Raw genomic sequence first — 19,581 nt, forward strand, 5'->3', positions numbered from 1 at the left:
ACTCCTCATTGGACACTTCGGGCACTAAAGTAATAACCTTTACCCTGATAGGCCAGCGAGCCTAACCTTTATCCCGATAGGCCAGCGAGCCCTTGGCTCGCGTCCTGGAGCGCTAATGACAGGAGATACTAGTTTTGTTGGGCAAATTAGCAAGCAGATCACTCACTGAAGCCCTAGCGTTCTAGCGTTCTATCCCTGTCTGGGTGGAAGCCTGCATGTAAGCGGCGCGTTTGTCCACTTGCTTGTAACAATGCGCAGTGGGCAATTCCTAATTCTCCCTCCTAAGAATGGAGTCAGAGCAAGAGAATTCCAGACTCAGTGGTCATGGAGACAACTCAAAGAGCTGCTTTGAGCAGGATTAGGAGGAAGGGCCTTATTAAAGGAAACCCCTGGGGTTGGGGATTTGGCTCAGTGGTAGAGCGCTTGCCTAGGAAGCACAAGGCCCTGGGTTCGGTCCCCAGCCCCCCCAAAAAAAAAGAAAAAAGAAAAAAAAGAGATGAAAATTCTAAAGGAAACCCCTCTGCCAGCCCCCATCTTCCCAAATCCCACCACCATACCGCCAGTTTGCCCAAGACTTTAGGAAACATTCCAACGATAACACTCACGAAAATAGGCAACCTGACTTGTCTTTCACCCTGCACTTTCGAAAACAAAACAAAAGAACAATAACAAACAGAAGACAAGTTTTTCCAGAAACCCAGTCTCTAGGCCTGTTGAAGTCACGGCCTCCCTGTCCTGCTCTCTACTTTGAAAACTGATTTTCAGACCCTTTGTGATAACGTTCAGGTTTGGAGGTTTCAATTTCTCAGGCCAATAAACATCTGCTCTTGCTGTGTGTTAGAGTTTTATCGCTGTAAAGAAACACCGTGACCAAGGCAACTCTTATAAAGGAAAACATTTAGCTGGGGCTGGCTTACAGCTTTTAGAGGTTCAGTCCATTAACGTCATAATGGGAAGCTCGGCAGAGTCCAGGCAGATATGGCACTGTAAGAGAGTTCTACACCTTAATCTGAAGGCATCCAGGAGGAGACTCTTCTACAGGGAGCCAGGAAGGAACTCCCTTCCTTATTGAGCAGAGCTTGAGCACGGGGAGCCTCAAAGCCCTCCCCCACAGTGACGCACTTCCTCCAACAAGGCCACATCTCCTAATCTTGGCACTCCCTGGGCCACGCCAAGCATATTCAAACCACCGTGGGGTTCTTTAGCAAATGACCGGCTATGTACAGAAAGTCCAAGAATCCAGTAGTTGCTCAGTACACAAGACTGGATGTCTCGGCTGGTGTTCAACTGACGCTAGACTCCCAAAGAAGTAGGCTCTAAAGCCAGTGTAGGAATGGGCTTGCAAGCAAGGCAGGAGAGAGCAGGCCGAGAGTAAAGGCTTCTTTCTTCCATACCTTAAATAGGCTTCCAGCAGAAGGAGTAGCCCATATTAGATCTGGATTAGATCCGACTGAAGGTATGCCTCACTATGTCAAGATCAGGGTTAAAAGAAACGTCTTTTCTCCATTCCAGAAAACAATCTAGACCACAGGCGTGTTTTTCTGCCTGAGAGATGCGTATTAGATGTATCACGTTGACAATCAAGTATACCCGTCGAACACTGTTTCCAGGGCAAACTGAGTCTGTTCTTGCATTTTTTCCTTCGATGACTTTCTTCCCTCCCTATTACACTGTTTTTTTTTATTTTTTTCTTGCCTCAGAATTTGGAAAGAGGCAGGTGGCCAAGGTTTTTCTGATCCCATACTCAACCAATAACATAAAAACACACAAACAAGCAATGCCTATCATTCAAGTCACCAAGTCATGGAGAAAGTGGAATTTTATACAGAAAAACTGGCTTAAAAGAACAGCAAAAAACAAACAAACAAAGAAAAACACACATTAAAAAATTCAACCCTTAGATGTGATAGTGTAGTACACTGTCCCGTACACTTGTGAGAAAGATTCAGACTGAGCTCTGTGAGTTCAAGGCCAACCTGGTTTACATAGTGAGTTCTTAGATAGCCAGAGCTACACAGTGAGATATTTCTCAAAAAAAAAATAACAACAACAACAACAAAATTTAGATCCTGACTGCTCAGCTTAACCCCTTGGTTTATGATGTTGCAGCTAATGGTAACCACTTAGCACTCTGTGGTAGACTCTGTGGTAGAATTGTAAAATTCAGCCAGTAGAAAGTATAAGCTACCCAAACCAAAGAACTGCTCCATCAAAGTCTATGGTTCTGAGAGCTCTTTTTAGCTTTTTAGTTCTGTTTCTGGCTAACTGCTCTTGTTAACTGAAGCCTATATGTTTTTGTGCATTAAGTCTCACCTTGAGGAAGGTTCAGCACTATCTGAGATCCCAGACACACTATGTAGCTGCCGGCTGGCTAATAAAGACTTTCTATTAGCCAACACCCATGTCTGAGCAGTCTTCTCTGGTGGATTCCCCACAAGGGTGTCTCCTACCAACATTTACAACTGACCCTCCGATGAGTGACACATGACACCTTACCCTAAATGGCCAGTGTAAACAGAGTAGCGGGTGCTACAAAATCTAGCTTTCCCCCCTCAAATAGAAACCCCCCACAGATGGTCCAGCAGTAAGATTAAATAGCCTCTCGCTCACCTGCTATAAAAGCCTTCCGTGTCCTCTCAGGAATTCGGTGAGCGCTGTTCTCTGGCAGTCAGCTGGGGCTGACAAACATGCATTTAATAAATCATCTAATAGTCTATGTTTATCTTTGTTATTTCCAGAGCAGGCCCCAAAATGACAGTGCTCATTGACAATGTCTTAAATTAAAAAGGGTTTTTTTGTTTGGTTGGTTTTTGTTTTGATAAAGAAGCCTAAAGGCTGGTTCCTGTTTACCAGAGAAACAAATCTCCTAATCCACACTAAAGATCAACTGTCTCAGGCAGGAGCATCTAATTCCCAGTCAATCCTAACAGCTCAAATCAATCCCATCCTGTTGACTGTCATATGTCTGCTTGCTTTCTCTCCATTTTGCTGCCCTCAACCCTGAGAGATAGCCTTAGCCGGGTGACCACCAATAAAATTTTCTTCCTACCCACAGAGTGGTCTGGTTTGGTGGTTTCACCACTCTCTGGCTTATGATCTTTTTGCTAAATTTGTCCCAGTCGGCATGTTACTGGTCTGTCAGCATTGTCTGCCACTGGCCAAATATAAGAAGCCAACATTTAAAAATGAACCAAGAGGGGCTGGGGATTTAGCTCAGTGGTAGAGCGCTTGCCTATCAAGCGCAAGGCCCTGGGTTCGGTCCCCAGCTCCGAAAAAAAAAAAAAGGAAAAAAAAAAAAAGAACCAAGAGAGAAAAGAAGGAAATGCCCAATGTCACCCAGATAAGTAGGCTGCTAAGAAAAAAAAGGAAAGGCCACACTCACAAGGTCACTTTCCCAAGCTTAAGGACCAAACTGATAATGAAAGAAGCCCTAGAGAGGATAATTGCTGAAAGGCCAAGGATGCGACTGTGAAAGACTGAACCTACTCCTGCCCCCAGTACCAGAGGGCATTACCTCTCCAAACCTGGCTGTGGTGTGGTGCAGCCAGCAGGTGGGAGGCAGAAGCAGGGGGATCTCTGAGTTTGAGGCTAACCTGGTTTACACAGATAGTTTCAGGACAGGCAGGGCTATATAGTGAAACCCCGTCTTAACAAAACAAAAGACAGAGCAAAACAAACAAAAAAAGGAAAGAAAGAAAGAAAAGGCTGAGAAAAAAAGAAAGTATAGACTCAGTTTGCCACCCGCCCCCCCAAAAAAGAGCAGACTTTTCTGAATCGCCGAGAATGGTAGTCTAAAATTCTGGGGCTCAGTACCTCAGCTTACAGAAGAATGAGTCTTGCAGGACCAGAGAACCAGTGTTTCTACTGGAGAATAGGGAAGGGGGTGGGGCTTCACCAGACACAGAAACTCCTTTCTTTTTTTTAAACTGCCGATGAGAGATAAGCCAGATTTTGGGAAGAAAGGGGAACTCAGGCTCCAGGCCACATGGTAGGGGCTGGCTGCTTTCTGAGCAATCCATAGGAAACACATTTTTTTGAAGTCGTGGGCCTGTCTAATAGTCCTTGTTGGGGTGGGGGGGTGTCCTTTTTTTTTCTTTTCTTTTCTTTTTTCTTTTGGATCAAACAAATTAGACTTATCCTAAGTGCTGCCATTTCGTTTTGAGGCTCCATGTTGATCCTAAGGTGAAATTAAGTTCACGTTCCCAGGCTCCAGGGGAGCATTCCAGATGGCCATTTTTCTTTTGTTCCCCAAAACATAGTGATTGCTCCGAACCATGAAAGAACAGATGATTCTGATTGGTGGAAAACTGTAACCTGGCATGGATATTTTCGGTCTTCAAGCTTCAAAACTCAGGGCTCTGGCTCAGGGTTGCAGTTCAGCCCCAGTGAAATGTTGTCTTTTATAAGAGTTGCCTTTGTCATGGTGTCTCTTCACAACAGTGAAACCCTGACTAAGACAGAAGTCTTCTTGCCTTTGATTCATAAATCTGTGTAAGTGCAGGAGGCTTTTGCACATGACATCTTTGTTCCCAGAAATAAGGACTCTGAAACTGGATATATCATGGATATATGCTTACGCCATAAGCTTTGGCTTATTTCCCAACTAGCTAATACTTTAATTACCCATTTATTTTCTTTCTTTTTTTTTTCTTTTTATTTTTTGTTCTTTTTTTCGGAGCTGGAGACCAAACCCAGGGCCTTGTGCCATTTATTTTCTTTCTAAGTCCCACTATGTGCTTGGTTGCCTCTCCTCAGCTTCATGTGACTGTCTCCTTCAGCATTCTGGGCAAATTCCCTCTGCCTTATTCAAACCCAGAATTCTTTTCTCCCTGCCAGATGTCCCACCTTACAATGCTGCCTTGACCCATTGGCCAATCCCGGTTTTATTGGCAGGTGAAAGTTTTTACACGGTGCCCAAGAGATCATCTCCACTGGGCTATCTTGAACATCCCTTTGCATAGTTTTATTCCGTCACTTGTTTTCACACATGACCAGTGCACACACTTCAGGATGAAATGAGATTCTCTTTCACTCTCCAAGAACTGACAAGACATTTTCCGCATCAGCTGCGACAACCTGCAATCTTTCTAGAAGACAAGAGGGTCCTGATCGCTCCACGTTCACCCCAATCAACACTTGTTTCTTCCCCTTTGCTGGATGCTAAACTTCCTGGTGGGTATAAATTCCACCATGGTCTTCTATACATTTTCCCAATTCTTAATGACACTTAACACCTTTCCAGGTACTCTATAGCCAATGAAATAACATCTTTAAATAGGATATTGTATAGATGTCATATTATTGGGGACGAATAAAAATACACACAAAAATATGATTATAGAGGCTGGAGAGATGGCTAAGCAGTTAAAAACACTAGCAGCTCTTTCAAGGATCCAGGTTCAATTCCAAGCACCCATACAAAGTTTCAGTACACCTGATACCCTCTTCTAGCTTCTGTGGACATTGCACACACATAGTATACAGACATATACACAATAACAACTAAAAATAGTTATAAATAAAAAACATTAAAGATGTGTCAGAGAATATAACAATGATTACTTAACATATTAGATTCATCTGTTATACATTTCAGTTTTGTGTCTTCCTTCTTTTACGGGAGTGCATTTGAATACAAAAGTATGTGACATGAGAAGACTTGAGGCAAAACCCACAAATGTGATTTTCAGAACATAAAAACCTTTTCCTTTCTGTCTGTCTGTCTGTCTGTCTACCTATCACCTTTTTTGTTTGTTTCTTTATTTGACTTTTCCAGGGTTTCTGTGTAGCCCTGGCTGTGCTGGAATTTTCTCTGTGGTCTAGGCTGGCCTCCAACTCAAAGATTTGCCTGCCTCTGCCTCCTGGATGCTGGGATTAAAGGCCAGGACAAACACTGTCTGGCACTTCTTTTGAGTCCTGTAGTTAGACCCCACCAGGCTGTGAGGATGGGGCCCCCAATCCTGGAGGCTTCCCCTCTGTGACAATCCTTTGCCTACCACAGTTGGTTCTTAGAAAAACCAGAGGCAGACAACCATTTGTTGTTTGCAGCTCATGGCTGTTCCTTCTAGAGTCCCCTCCTCCCCTTTGCTAAGCAACCAAAGGAAAGCATGCTGATTGGCAGCTCACGGCTATCCCCTAAAGTCATCCACACTTTCCCACATCCTTTTTAAATGCCCAAGTAGGATCCAGTCAGCCATAACTTACTCTTAGTACTTCTTTGTTTATAGATTTTATTCATGGGACTCAAGAGACATCAAGTTAGCCTTAGTTTCTGGTGACTGTTGATTGCCTACACCTTTGTACCGATACCAACTACATTTGAATCCTCTAACAGACTCCTTTGTACTCAAGACCATCTCCATCACATGTTAAAGACATTTATATATTAATTTTACATTATGCATGTATCTGTGGTGTGTGACTCTCAGTGTGTGTGTGTGTGTGTGTGTGTGTGTGTGTGTATACACTAGAGTACACGAGCATGTGAGGGCACAGTTGCTCACTGAAGCCAGAAGAGGGCATCAGATCCCCTGGAGTTAAACCTAACACAAGTGCTGGGAAACAAACTTGGATCCTCTGAAAGAGCATCAAGTGCTCTTTAACACTGAACCATCTTCCCAGCCACTGAATTCTACTTTTGTTTATTTGTACTGTTTTGTTTTAAATGCAGGGGTAATGGGTGAGGCTGTGGAACACAGGGTTCTCACATGCTCAGCAAGGGTTTTATCATTAAGCTACATTTCTAGCTCCTTAGTGAAGGACATAGCCAGATAGAGCCCCTTCTCATGGTGGGAAATGGGTGCTTTCCAACAACCCCAGTACCCATCACCCTCAACCCTCTCCTCTCTTTCTTACTGGGAAAAACCTGTAAGATACCACAAAAATCAGACGTCACTACAAAACACCCTAGACAAGCCCAACATGGTATCCTGAAGAAAGAGCTTAAAAACCAGGAGTCTGAGACTGTTTGTGCTGATATAATGAGATCCTAGATTTAAAAAGAGACAATAAAAAATTGCCGGTCTTATGGTTTAATAAGCACAGTAATTTAGTGCCCACAGAAAAGTAATTCCGAGGTGAGAGAATGTATTTATTAGATGATTTGAATGTAGGTCAAAATAATGGAAATGGAGCTGAATAAGGGATTTGCTGCGAGAATAAGAGCTCAAATTTGCGTTTCATTCTGGTCTCTTGCTCAGACGTTTCTTTGGCTTCCTATTGTCCAGAGAATAGTCCAGGTTGGTTGGAGAAGAATGCACCTTATGATAAAGGCTGGCGATCAGTTAGACGAAGTCAAAGGTCTTTGGCTCAGACACTAACTGGCCTCTCTCACCCACTCACTGGATTCACAGCGCCCCCTGCTGGCCCTCCGTAAGATTCTGGTATGGGTGACAGTTCTGTTCATTCTGGGATCCTCAGAGGTAGGATGGTGGGGGTGCTCCAGACCAACTGTGAGGTCACTGCGCGCCCGCGCTCAGCGGCTCCACCCGCAGCCACAGTCCGCCCTCGGCACGCAGGATCAGCTCTGGCTGCCTGCGCGGTTCCTTGTCGTCCGGTAGGAGTCGGAAGCGCAGCAGTGTTAGTGCCAGCGCCACCTTCATCTCGCTCATGGCGAAAGTCTGACCTATGCAGTTCCTGTGGGAGGATCAGATAAGGACTATGACTGCTCCAGGACCCAACCAGGCACCGTGGAACCCATTCTGACACGGTTTCTGCCGCGTTTAGTCAGCAAGAAGGGCAGGAGGGACCGTGACGCGTCCGGGATCCCCAATTGGACATCTGCATCCCCAAAGGCCTTGGCAGCCTCGGTGTCCAGTTCAGACGGGCGGGACTCTGAGCACAGAGCAGAAGCCCTTTTCTTTCAATCCCTACTCTCCGGACCTTTGCAAATAACTCGAATAGAGGGCAGGAAGGAGAACCAGAACCAGACCACCCTAACTCCTCACTATTCCCACTATCAGTCTCAGACCGTACTCTAGTCACCCAAGGCCATTGGCCTCACCTGGGCCCCGCCGAGAAGGGAATAAATGCCAGAGGTGAGCTGTCTTTGATGTTTTCAGGGTCAAAGCGGAAGGGGTTGTAGACCTGAAGGAGATATTGAGCCAAGGTGGATAAGTGACTTCCCAGTACAACCAGGGACAGAGTCTTGCTCCGGGGAAGGTGAGGTCTGATTTCCTAGGTCAAAGCCCCACCTTCTCCCTTAAAACCCCTACACCACTGTTGGGGATAAGGCAGGCAGTACCTCAGGGTCCGGCCACACAGACGGGTTGTGATGAATTCCAAAGATACTGATAAGGCAGATGATACCTGTGAGAGAAGAGGCAAGATTCACGACAAGACTCCGTTGCTTGCCCAGGACCCCTTTCCCCGTATGGCACCTTTGGGAATGGTCCTGCCATCTGGGAGCAGAATGTCCTGGGTGCAGCATCGGGAGATGACCGTGACTGGGGGGTGCAGCCGCAGACTCTCCTTGATGCACATGGTCAGGAAGGGCAGCTGGGCCAGGTCGTCCCTAGGGAAACACCTTCAACTCTTAACCAGGGAACAAAAGGAGGCTGACGTTTCAGTGAAATCTTTCCTCACAGTGATAAAATAAGCCCTATGGTGGGTCAAATGTGAGATAACTAGAACGGTAGAAAGTTAGAACATATTCTAAATTAAGACTGATCTCCTGCCAAGTTGGGACCGTCTAAATAGTCCTTGGCCTGGTCTCTCCTGGGTCTCTAGAACCACGGATGAGATGTTTACAAATTGGGGTGAGAAAGCCATTGAAGGAAAGGTTTCTGGGATAAGGCTGGATGGATGAATGACCCCTGGACAGTACCTAGCCTGCTATTTTTATTATTTTATTTTATTTTATTTTATTTTATCAAGACAGAGATTCTCTACATAGTCATGGGTAGTCTGGACTGGCCTCAAACTCAAAGGCCCTTCCGCCTTTGCCTTCCAAGTGCTGGGATTAAAGGGGTTTAACACTATACCTATTTTATTTTTAATTTTGTGAGTGTGTGCGAGTGCATGTGCGTGTGTATGTGTGTGTGTGTGTGTGTGTGTGTGTGTGTGTGTGTGTGTGTTGTACAGAAATAGGGTTTTCGATCCACTGGAACTGAGTTACTGATACCACTATGATACCACTACTGATACTGAGCTACCGGGTGTGAATGCTGAAAATCAAACCATGCAAGAGAAAGAAGTGCTCTTAACAGCTGAGCTGTCTCTCTATCTCCACCACACTGCAACGCCCAGATATCACCTCCGAGCCCCTGAACACATCACTACAGTATGTTCTAGGGTACAGGAGAAAAATAAACAGTCATGGAAGAAGACATCCATTGGAGAGAAAAGAGAGTTCTTTCACGAACACGTGTAAGATATGACTTTCTTTCCCTCGTAATTAGCACTATTCTCTCAACGACAAAAATCAGTCTGCTCCAAAGCCAACAACCCTTTCCTTGCTAGTCAGGCTTAGTGCCAGGTCTCTCCTCTGTGCTCAGATTCTGTGCGCATGAGCAAATGTAGGAGAATCAACAAAAAGAGTGACTCTTCCCCACTTGAGGAGGAGAAGGGCTCACTGATGTGCCAGGAAGACCTATCCTCACCATTCAATCTCCTCAGGATCTCGGTCCCTCAGAAGCTCCTGAACTTCCTGCCGGCAGCGCTCCTGGTACTCTGGGTGCTTCGCCAGGTTGTATAGAATCCAGGAGAGCCCACTGGCTGTGGTGTCATGGCCTAAGGGACAGACAGACAGTCGAGGGTCTTGGCACTGCTTCAGCACCACATTAAGGACAGCGCCCAGGTAGTGAAATCAGGGAAAGATTCTGGATCTTTCCAACAAGTCTCAAGATGGATAAACTCCTGCCTCCTCTCTGTCACATAGTGGGACCCTCACCCTCAAACATGAAGGTGTCGGCCTCTGCTCTGATGTCCTCATCCGACAGCTCCTTTCCATCTTCATCCTGGAGACAAAGCGAGACCCCCTCAAATCACAGCAGTTCTGAAAATCCCTGTGTCTAAACTATGGCATTCCCAGAAGATCATTTGTTCAACCAGAAACCAAAGGCTGTGAACTGCTGTCCATCTCTCGTCTGTTGCTACTGGTACAGTCTGAGCTCCCTGGCTTTCTGCTGGGTATCCTGTCTCTCGTGTTGGCCACAGTTGAAGAATTCAACAACCCACAAAGAAATGTCACTATGTTTCTGTGTGATGGGGAATTTCTGAGAAACTGGCAGTGACTTGATATGGAAGATGACTGCATGGCAACTTGCCTAGGAAATGAGAAGTAAAGCTGTACTCCAAAGGCTTCTACCCACATTCTAAAATGGAATCCAGGGAATCCTATGTGCTGTGGAAACATTTGGTTTACGTATCTAGACTTCGTCCTAGAAAGAGCCTGTTTAACTCCAGAACGAAGCTTCCTCTCTCCCTTTCTTTGTCTCCCTCCTTCTTTCTTTCACTTATTACTCTATCCCTCTCTCTTTGTTCACTATTTACCAACTTGAGGGGAATCAGACTTAGATGCCTTTGTTATTATTCTATGTGAACTATGGGATGAGAATGCATTGCCCTTTCTCTGTGGTGTAAACCTCACTGTCCATACAGGTAAACACTTCATTGCCTGGGAGGGGAGCACTGGTAATGGGGAGTCATTGTTACGTCCTATTCTGGCTTTGCCTGTTGCCATGTCTACTGAAGGGGCTGCTGTGATCATTGATGATGGGGGATTTTCCTGGATTTGCCATAGTGTCCTCTGTATTGAGCTGACATTATTTGACTCAGTATTTGGCGTCAATATCCATTCTATTTCTTGAGATGCCCACCTTGGTCAGGAGCAGCACATCAATGAAATCCAAAGTCTTGGACTTGGCCTTAGACTTGAGAAACTCATCCAAACCCTGATCTGGGAGGGTGCGGCGCCGCTCCCGGATGACGGCATCAGTGAATTCATGCACCAGGTTGCAGGCCTTATGGAAGCGCATCCCATCAGGGGTGAGATTGTACAGCAGGTCCATGAACAGCAAAGGCTGCTGGTGCCTTTTGGCCACTAGGGCACTGAGCTCCAGGATGGCAGCAATATATTCACTGGACTTCCTGCAGGATTTAAGCAAAGGAGACAGCAATTTAACATATGTGAATCCTGTGCCTCTTCCCACCAGCCAGGAGCCATTGGGTATGGAGTACCAGAAACAGTTGGCCACAGAGGCAGAGTGGAATGAGCCCTGAGAGTCAACTCTCAAAAAACTCATCATGTCTCTGTGAGCTGCCTTCACACCCCTATGCTCCCACACCGCAGCATGGCCAGCTCTCGATACTGACTTGCCATGAAGTCATGAAGACACTAGATGGGTTGACAGTAAACAGCGACACTAATAGGTGATCTTAACTCTGGTACCTTCTGGAAAGGAATGAGGCCCAAGCTGGATGGACAGTTTAAGGAAGGAGGTAGGGAAGTTTGGAGCTTAGAAGGAGCTCAGTTTTGATCATGTGCATCAGAGCTCCACTGTAACTTAGGATATCTTCCTCATGTCTTCCAAAGGTGTGTGTGTGTGTGTGTGTGTGTGTGTGTGTGTGTGTGTGTGTTTGTGTGTGCGTGTGCGTGTGTGTGTTTGTGTGTGCGTGTGTGTGTGTGTGTGTGTGTGTGTGTGTGTGTACTTCTATGTGTATATATTTGGGGAGGGGTTCAAAACTGAGTTTCTCTGTGTAGCCTTGGACCAGTCTAGTCTGACTTCAAACTCCAAGAAATTTGTCTGCCTCTGTCTCCTAGGTATTAGGATTAAAGGCATGTTCCACCATGCCCAGCAAGATAGATTGATAGATAGATAGATAGATAGATAGATAGATAGACAGACAGACAGATAAGCCTGGCCTACATAATGAGTTGTAAGGCTACATAGTGAAACTTTGTCTCAAATTTATTTATTTATTTATGTTTATTTTATGTGTTTTGCCTGAAGTATGTATGCACACTCTATGTGTGCCTGGCATGCTTGAAGGACAGAAGTGTGTGCTGGGTCCACTGTTACTGGAATTGCAGATAGTTGTAAACTTCTATGAGGTTGCTAGGAGTCAAGTTCTGATCTTTTGCAAGTGCCATCTCTCCTGTCCCCCTGTGTGGAGTCTAGGGATGAATTTAGGACATTAGGTATGCTATTGATGGGGACAGTCTATCTGTCTGCCTCTTTGTCTGCCTGTCTGTCTGTCTGTGGATGCCATGAGGTGCTCCTAGCTGTGTTGCGTTGTTCTAGAGGCTCAAACGTAATGGAGCCAACTGACCATTGACTAAAGCTGACCAAAATGTGAGGCAGGATAGGCCTTCCCTCATTTCAAGCTCTCTCAGGTACTTTTGCCACATTGTTGGGAAGATGACTTCCATGAGCATGAACACCTTCGCAGTTTCCCTGGAGCCACAGGCTAAGTAATCTTTACTGGCCTATACTGGCCTTATGATCTAGACATTGCCGATCCCTGGAAGTTTGTTTCTAATGTGTCTCCTCACTGCCTGTCCCACAAGTTCTGACTGTCACCATCTCTGTGGCTTTATTGATACAACTCCATCACTTTCTCCTTTCCCAAATCTTTAGTGTTGGCTGTGGACCACGTCCTCTAGAGAGGCCACTTTGATTCCACCGACCAATCCTCCCTCCTTTTGGTTCACAGACCAGGTTCCGAGGCTCAGAACAAGGACTCACTCCTGGCAGTTGCTGTCAAAGCTGAAGACACATTTCTGCAGACTGTCCAGAGTCATGAGGCTGACGTGCTCAAACATGTCCAGACGGGAACTGCCTTCTGAAATCAACCGTTTCCACTTGGCCTGGTAGAAGATGAGACTGACGTTGGGCCTTGGCTTCTCGAGGCTACGTAATTTCAACCCCCGACCCAGATTTCTCATTTATGATCCAGCCGCCCAGGAATAGCCAGTGTTTGGGAAAGGGGGGTGGTAGCTCTGTGTTCCAGCAACTCACGTGCATGATGTTGGTGCTGTCGTTGAAAATCTTCACATAGGGTTTCAGGATGTTGAAGTGGAAGGCAGGTGTCAGCATGCGGCGGTGGCGGCTCCACTTGTCACCAGCACTCACCAGGAGCCCATCCCCTGGTATAGCAGCCATAGTATAAGGCAAGAGTAACATCATTCCCTGACTCCCAAGGGTGTCCCTCACCCGTCACCTGCAGGTACTCACCCAGCCAAGGCTTGAGGATGGTGTAGAATATCACATCCTTGAGCGCAACGGCAGCTGCCATGAACAAGGACAGCCAGGGGTCATGGTGTAGGCGGGGACGGATGGTGGAAGGTGGGTGGGAACCCCCTCCCGGAAGTCTGCACTTCCTTCCCGGAAGTCCGCATGCCAAGGATAGAGGAAGTACGATGAAGTCGGAGGTAAGAAAAGACAGGACGAAGCAACAGCAGTGTCAACAGGTAAGACAGGGTCACAGCTTAACACACCACATTATGCTGTGGTGCCGTTTACATGGCTTGTACATAGTCTGTCTGACATGCATGCCATACAACCATGTCCATCACAACCCTGTGGCATTTGTGGAGACCTATGTCATCTAGGGAGCCTAGGTATCTGACATCTCCTGAACGGATACGGGACACATCACATGAAGCATAAGGGTTAGCATGGCATAGCATGGCCACCCTGACAGGATGCTGTAACATGATCCGGATTATCTGTCAGACCTCATGTAAACCTCAGACAAGCCTCTCACAGGATTTGAGAATGGGAGTGTATGGTGGTTTGAATGAGAGTGTCCCCCACAGGTGAATGTGTTTGAGTACTTGTCCTCCAGCTGGTGGCACTGTTTAGGTAGAGTTAGTAGGTGTTGCGTTGCTGAAGGAAATCCGTCACTTGGAGAAGGTTTTGAAAGTTCACGGACTCTCCCTACTTCTCCATTGTTCTTCCCGCTCTGGTTTGTGGCCAAATTATATATGATCTCTCAATTTCCTACTCTCTTCACCAAGACTCTGTTACCATTGTGGACTGTCTCTCTGAAACCATAACCCTAAAATAAATTCCTCCTCTATGAGTTTCCTTTGTCATGGTGTTTTATCACAGCAACAGAAAGGTAACTCAGGGGCTGGAGAGAGGGCTCAGCAGTTAAGAACACTGACTGCTCTTCCAGAGGTCCTGAGTTCAATTCCCAGCAACCACATGGTGGCTCACAGCCATCTGTAATGGGATCTGATGCCCTCTTCTGGTGTGTCTGAGCATGTACTCATAAAATAAACAAATCTTTAAAAAAAGAAAAGAAAAGTAACTAAGGCATGGTGGGTCTTGTAATTTCCAATACTTCAGAGGTTAAAAAAAAATCCAGAATTTGGGGCTAGCTTCAACTGAGATGCAAAACAATGTCTTCAGAAAACAAAAGCTCCATTAATACACCAAATGTGACCTAGACTGTGACCCACGTCCCACCTGGATGTTCTTAAAGTCTTGCCTTAGGTATGGCTCTGATAAGGGATTCATCAATTCTCAAAAGGACCTTGGGTCCTAAATCTCAGATAGCCCCCAAAGAAAGCCCAGCTTTGAAAAGCGAGATAGGAAGGCCGACTCACACAGAACTTGACATGCCCCAAAATATTCATGTGTGCAGCTAAGCACAGACATGGTTACCTTCATGCAATCCCAGGTGACACAAGTATAAATGCAAACAGGAGATGAAGATGTAAATTCGAACCTGCAAGAGCTGTGACCATACAGGTGGTGCCGCACAGTTATGCTCGCAACACAGGCAGCATGATAAGACACGAGACGGAGGATGTCCATGTGAGAAAGGTACAGGATTGTCACTGCCACAGCCCGGCCTGCCTGCCTGATTCACATTGCATTATCAACTGGAGGCATCACAGAGACCTCAGTGGTGGGCAAGCTGGAGCAAGTACAGTGTCCATGTGGAGTAAAATGCATGGGCTTCGTGAAAGTGGCATGGTCTGGACCAGGGAGGTGCTCAGTGGACATAAGCACTTGTTGCATAAGCCTGAGAATCAAAGCATGAATCCTCCAAACCGGATGTGGCAGCACATGTCTGTAAGTCCAGAGAAGATAGGAGCCAGCTACAAGAGGGTTCTGTCTCGCCCCTTGAGAGTCAGCTAGCCTGCATATTCGGAAGCTAACAATGAGTGTCAGACCTATGCCTGACAAATGACCGAACTGTGGTGATCCATCTCTTTCCCTTCTTACCCTGGCCTATCCCAAGATAAGAATGCAAAAGTAGGAAGCTAGGCTGCAATGGGGAGGATTTCTCGGCTCTGACAAGACACAGATCAACAAAAGGCGATTTCCGGCCAACAGGGTGGAAAGATGAACTCGGAGTTGGGTATATAGAAATAACAAACCAGATTCTCTAACAGCCACAAGTCCTCTCATTGCTCTGAGCATAGGAATGCTTGTTTTTCTGGTTCTAGGTCTGAGCGTTAGACGTTTCTGATGCACACTGGGCCACCTGGCCCTGGCTTCAACATTCCTACTCAAACCTAAAGACATGGCTTAAGCAATAGTCCTTCCAGGAAGCCTTTGCAGAATCCCAGCAGAGACCACACCCTCAACTCAACTGTCAGGGTCCTGACCACACAAGGGATGTCCCTGACCCTGTCAACCTTCTACCTCAAGAATTGACTTCCTCTAGGAGAGGACCTTGGCTTGAAGACATCTGGGCATGCAGAACGTACAGAGTACTGAGATGTAGAAGTCATGTAGCAAGTAATAGTAGAGGAAGAGAGCTGTGTGGGAGCTGGTGAAACCATGAAGAGAAGAGAAGACAGAGAGAGAGAGAGAGAGAGAGAGAGAGAGAGAGAGAGAGAGAGAGAGAGAAAGAGAGAGAAGAAAGGAGATACTAGACCACTGCCAGAGTCACATAGAAGGGACTGGAAGCCCTCAGAGTTCCACCACCACCAGCTTCCATGGGTACCTGAGGCATTGAGGATAGATCGGACGATGTCAGAGTGGCACAGAGTAATAACGGGGACCATTGGCCCAATCCACATCAAAAAGCCTTGGGGGTAGGTACCCACCAACCGAGTCAATTCCTTCAAGCCCTGCTCTGTAGGAGTGACCTGCAAACAATACAGGGACAGTCACTTCTTGAGGTAGTTTACCTCGAGGATCAAGTTGGCTGAGTTAAGAGATTCCTAGGTACAGATACTCATGACTGCTAAGTGTGTCTGTGTTGGTGTATACACACACACACACACATACACACACACACACATATGTATGTATATATATATTATTTGCATTGGTACACAGTGTGGACAGCACCATCCAACCCACTGAAGGTCTAGAGACAATAGGCAGAGGAGGGGAAATTTAGTCTTATTTCCAGAGCTGGGACATGCATCTTCTCCTGCCATCAGGAGAATCAGATTCAGGTCCTTGCAACATTGAACTCCAGTATTTACACCTGGTCCCCCATACACCCCTGGACTCTCACACTATTCTTCCAAGTCTGAGTTGCTCAAAGCCTACATTCCTGGAATTCCAATTTGCAGATGGCATGCTGAGGTACTCCTCAGTCTCTAGAAAGATATAAGGCAATGTATCCCCTCTTTCTTCTACCTTACTTTACATATATGTATAGCTATGTATCTGTATGTGTACATGTATATATATGATCTCTTAAGTCTGCAATGAACCTAAAGAGTTTCTATTGCTTGTTTTGCCCACACATTTCTATGTTTAGATAGATTCAGATGCGTAAGTACCATGATATCACAAATTACCTACAATGTTCAGGGTAGCACGATGATTACAGTCTAGTATATTAGATCAACCATTGGTACCAAGTAGCGCAGGTGGGTTGTAGACGACTAGGCTTGTGTCAGTAGACTCGAAATGTCAGCACAGTGACAATACTACTTCATGACAAATTTCTCAGAATGCTCTCATCACTCCTTCATATATATCACTCCGTGTGTGTGTGTGTGTGTGTGTGTGTGTGTGTGTGTGTGTGTGTTCGCTATTGGTTCTACTTCTCCAGAAAACCATGACTAAGTCCCTCTCCCAGGATCATCAGAGTCCCTTCTGCAGCCTGGAAGTGACACGGTATCTGTCATAAACGAACCAGTGTCCTGGTTGTCCAGGAATGAAGGGAACCTTCAGTTTTGTTCCCTTCAGAGCCATGCCCAAGCACCAAGCATTCATTTTAGTCCTCCCAGTGACAAGTTATATCGTCTACCTACAGCCTTTCATGTCCAGTTCCTCCTCTGGACACACACCAAGGACCTTCCAGCCTTGGCAGGTTCCAGGGGAAGAGAAGTGCCTCCATCAGGGTGGCAGCTCTCCCCCACCCCCGTCCGGCCACCAACACTGGCTGCCCACCAGCCTCAGACAGAGCATCCAGAACCTCTGTATACAATCCACACTGAATCATTTGCAAGCATTATCTGGGATTAAGTCACCTAAGTGGGAGGGCAGATGTAACTCAAAGTCCATAGTATGGGGTAAAGGGTGAGGTCAAGGGAGGTTCACGAGAGGGTGAGTGGACAGCTTTTTATCCAGGTAACAAGACAGGTCTCACTGTCTATCTTAAGGAAGAAAAGCATGATAAGGAGAAAGTGGCCCAGGGAGGGGCAGTGGGAAGTCAGCCTGCAGCTCTGCTGTAGCCCAGCTGAGCCCCGCCTACGTGCAGTAAGGCAAGAGATCAAAGGTGAATACTAGAAAAACCAGAGGCCAGAGATGGGCTCTCCCAAAGAAACAGTCACTGTCCTTCTAGAGCCTCAAGTCCAGCAGCAGACACAGGACAGGCCAAGAGTTCTGCTCTGTATATCCCACCGTGAGAATCTCTCTGTGTCCTTCAGTGTAAGAAAGAGTTAGACATACCCAGAGCAGCCTGTGGTGGGAGTACAGGGGGTGAGAAAGGCTCGGGAAGGCACACAGAGGTCCCTATCACCTAACCTTCTCCACCACTCCGAGCCCCATTCCTGGCCCCTTACGAGTCTGCCCACTCTGACGCTCCTGTTCTTACCATGCCCACATGACCCATAAGCCAGTTCCGTTTGGGGGGCTGAGGGAAGCCACGGAGGCGACGAAAGTTCCTATAGGCAGCGTAGATCTGGGTCAGAATTTGGGCCAGGATCCAGGAGGCTCCAAGCAGTAGCAGGGTCTGCCATGGGAAGGCCACCTCAGGCCCCAGTCCCAGCCAGGAGAGGCTCAGCTGTGACATCCTGCTGGGTGAATAAACGGGCAGTGAGTTACTGAGGTCCGGGAGGGGACAGGAATCTCAAGACACTGGACAGAGGACAGAGCAGAAAGGAGGTGCGAGAACTAAGGGAAGGTTGGGGAAGAGGTATAAGAGAGGGGAAGAAGATGAGGAAAGAACAGAGGAGTGTGGTGATGAGGGGGATGACCGGAGCTAGCAGAGCGTGAAGTGGGAGAGAGATTGATTGGAGTTAATGCCTCCCTAAATTGTGCTAAACTAACCAGGGTTCAGTTATTCAGAAACTACTACCCCCAAGGCCAGCTGGCTCCCTGTGGCATTCTTGTTTGGCCAGCTGGCCTTCTGCCCTGCCCTGGCTTTGTGTTGCACCCTCCCTATTCCAGACTAGGTCCCTAAAATGTCACCACCCCCAGCCTGGCACCCACTCTCAGGAGCAGGAATCTGCCATACCTTCCCTGTCCTCCTCTGGGACTCTTATGTCCCTTGCCTCTGGATGCTTGGAGGGTGGGCCATTCTACATCAGCCAATCCCTGCCAAGCCTAGATGCCTCCTCCTTGCCTGGGAAAGTGGCCAAGATGGGGGTAGAATGAGCCTGGTGCAGAGGAGAATTATCACAGGCTTGTAAAAACATGGACATCTGAATCTTAGGACTATTGTGGGACAAGGTTGGCTCTAGGTTACTCATTTCCAGCATCCCTGCTCCCCCAAGGACATGGTGCACTAAGTAAAAGGGTGAACTTTGGACTCTACAAGGCAGGCGTTCAGAGTGTGGCCAACCTGGTCCCCGATCATCTCCTGAGCTCTTGTCTAAATGGGCTGTGAGGATGGCAGGCGCCAGTTTTTCAGTAGAACGTGAGAAGGTTATGGGATTGGAAAGCCCTGCCCAGCAGCTGCTCAGCCTGGTGGAGTTCAAGTCCAGTTTCCTCAGCAGGACTTTCAGAAGCAAAAACAAAGAATGGACCCCAGTTGGGGTTTCCAGGTCCAATGCTAAGGAGCAAGAATGCATCTGAGGTTGGGATGGTTGGAGCTGGAACGTGCACCAAGTAGGAGTGTCATGTAGGGGAGAGAGAGAGAGACCCTCAAGAGATGTGTGTGTGTGTGTGTGTGTGTGTGTGTGTGTATCTGTGTGTATCTCGCTCTGTGTGTATATGTCTGTGTGTATCTCTGTCTCTGTCTCTGTCTCTGTCTCTGTGTGTGTGTGTGTGTGTGTATCTCGCTCTGTGTGTATATATCTCTGTGTGTGTATATGTCTGTGTGTATCTCTGTCTCTATCTCTGTCTCTCTGTCTCTCTCTCTCTCTCTGTGTGTGTGTGTATCTCGCTCTGTGTGTATATATCTCTGTGTGTGTATATGTCTGTGTGTATCTCTGTCTCTGTCTCTATCTCTGTCTCTGTCTCTCTGTCTCTGTCTCTCTCTGTCTCTCTGTCT

General features: G+C 46.8%; 1 protein-coding gene across 9 annotated transcripts; it reads right to left on the reverse strand.

The window, feature by feature from the left end:
- Positions 1–7,069: 7,069 nt before the first annotated feature.
- Cyp4f1 (cytochrome P450, family 4, subfamily f, polypeptide 1) lies at positions 7,070–18,631 on the reverse strand. 9 transcript variants are annotated; one of them, XM_087558811.1, is made up of 13 exons: positions 18,604–18,631; positions 17,962–18,160; positions 15,907–16,051; positions 13,176–13,229; positions 12,960–13,087; positions 12,687–12,808; positions 10,818–11,088; positions 9,890–9,956; positions 9,600–9,729; positions 8,379–8,512; positions 8,243–8,307; positions 8,003–8,085; positions 7,070–7,635 (listed from the first exon to the last, which is right to left on the reverse strand). In XM_087558811.1, the coding sequence occupies exons 2-13, from the start codon at positions 18,157–18,159 to the stop codon at positions 7,458–7,460; spliced, it is 1,575 nt and encodes a 524-aa protein (XP_087414937.1). In that variant the 5' UTR covers position 18,160; positions 18,604–18,631; the 3' UTR covers positions 7,070–7,457.
- Between the last annotated feature and the right edge of the window lie 950 nt (positions 18,632–19,581).

This window comes from Rattus norvegicus, chromosome 7 (genome assembly GCF_021556685.1).
Source record: "Rattus norvegicus strain SHRSP/BbbUtx chromosome 7, alternate assembly SHRSP_T2T, whole genome shotgun sequence".
NCBI lineage: Eukaryota > Metazoa > Chordata > Mammalia > Rodentia > Muridae > Rattus > Rattus norvegicus.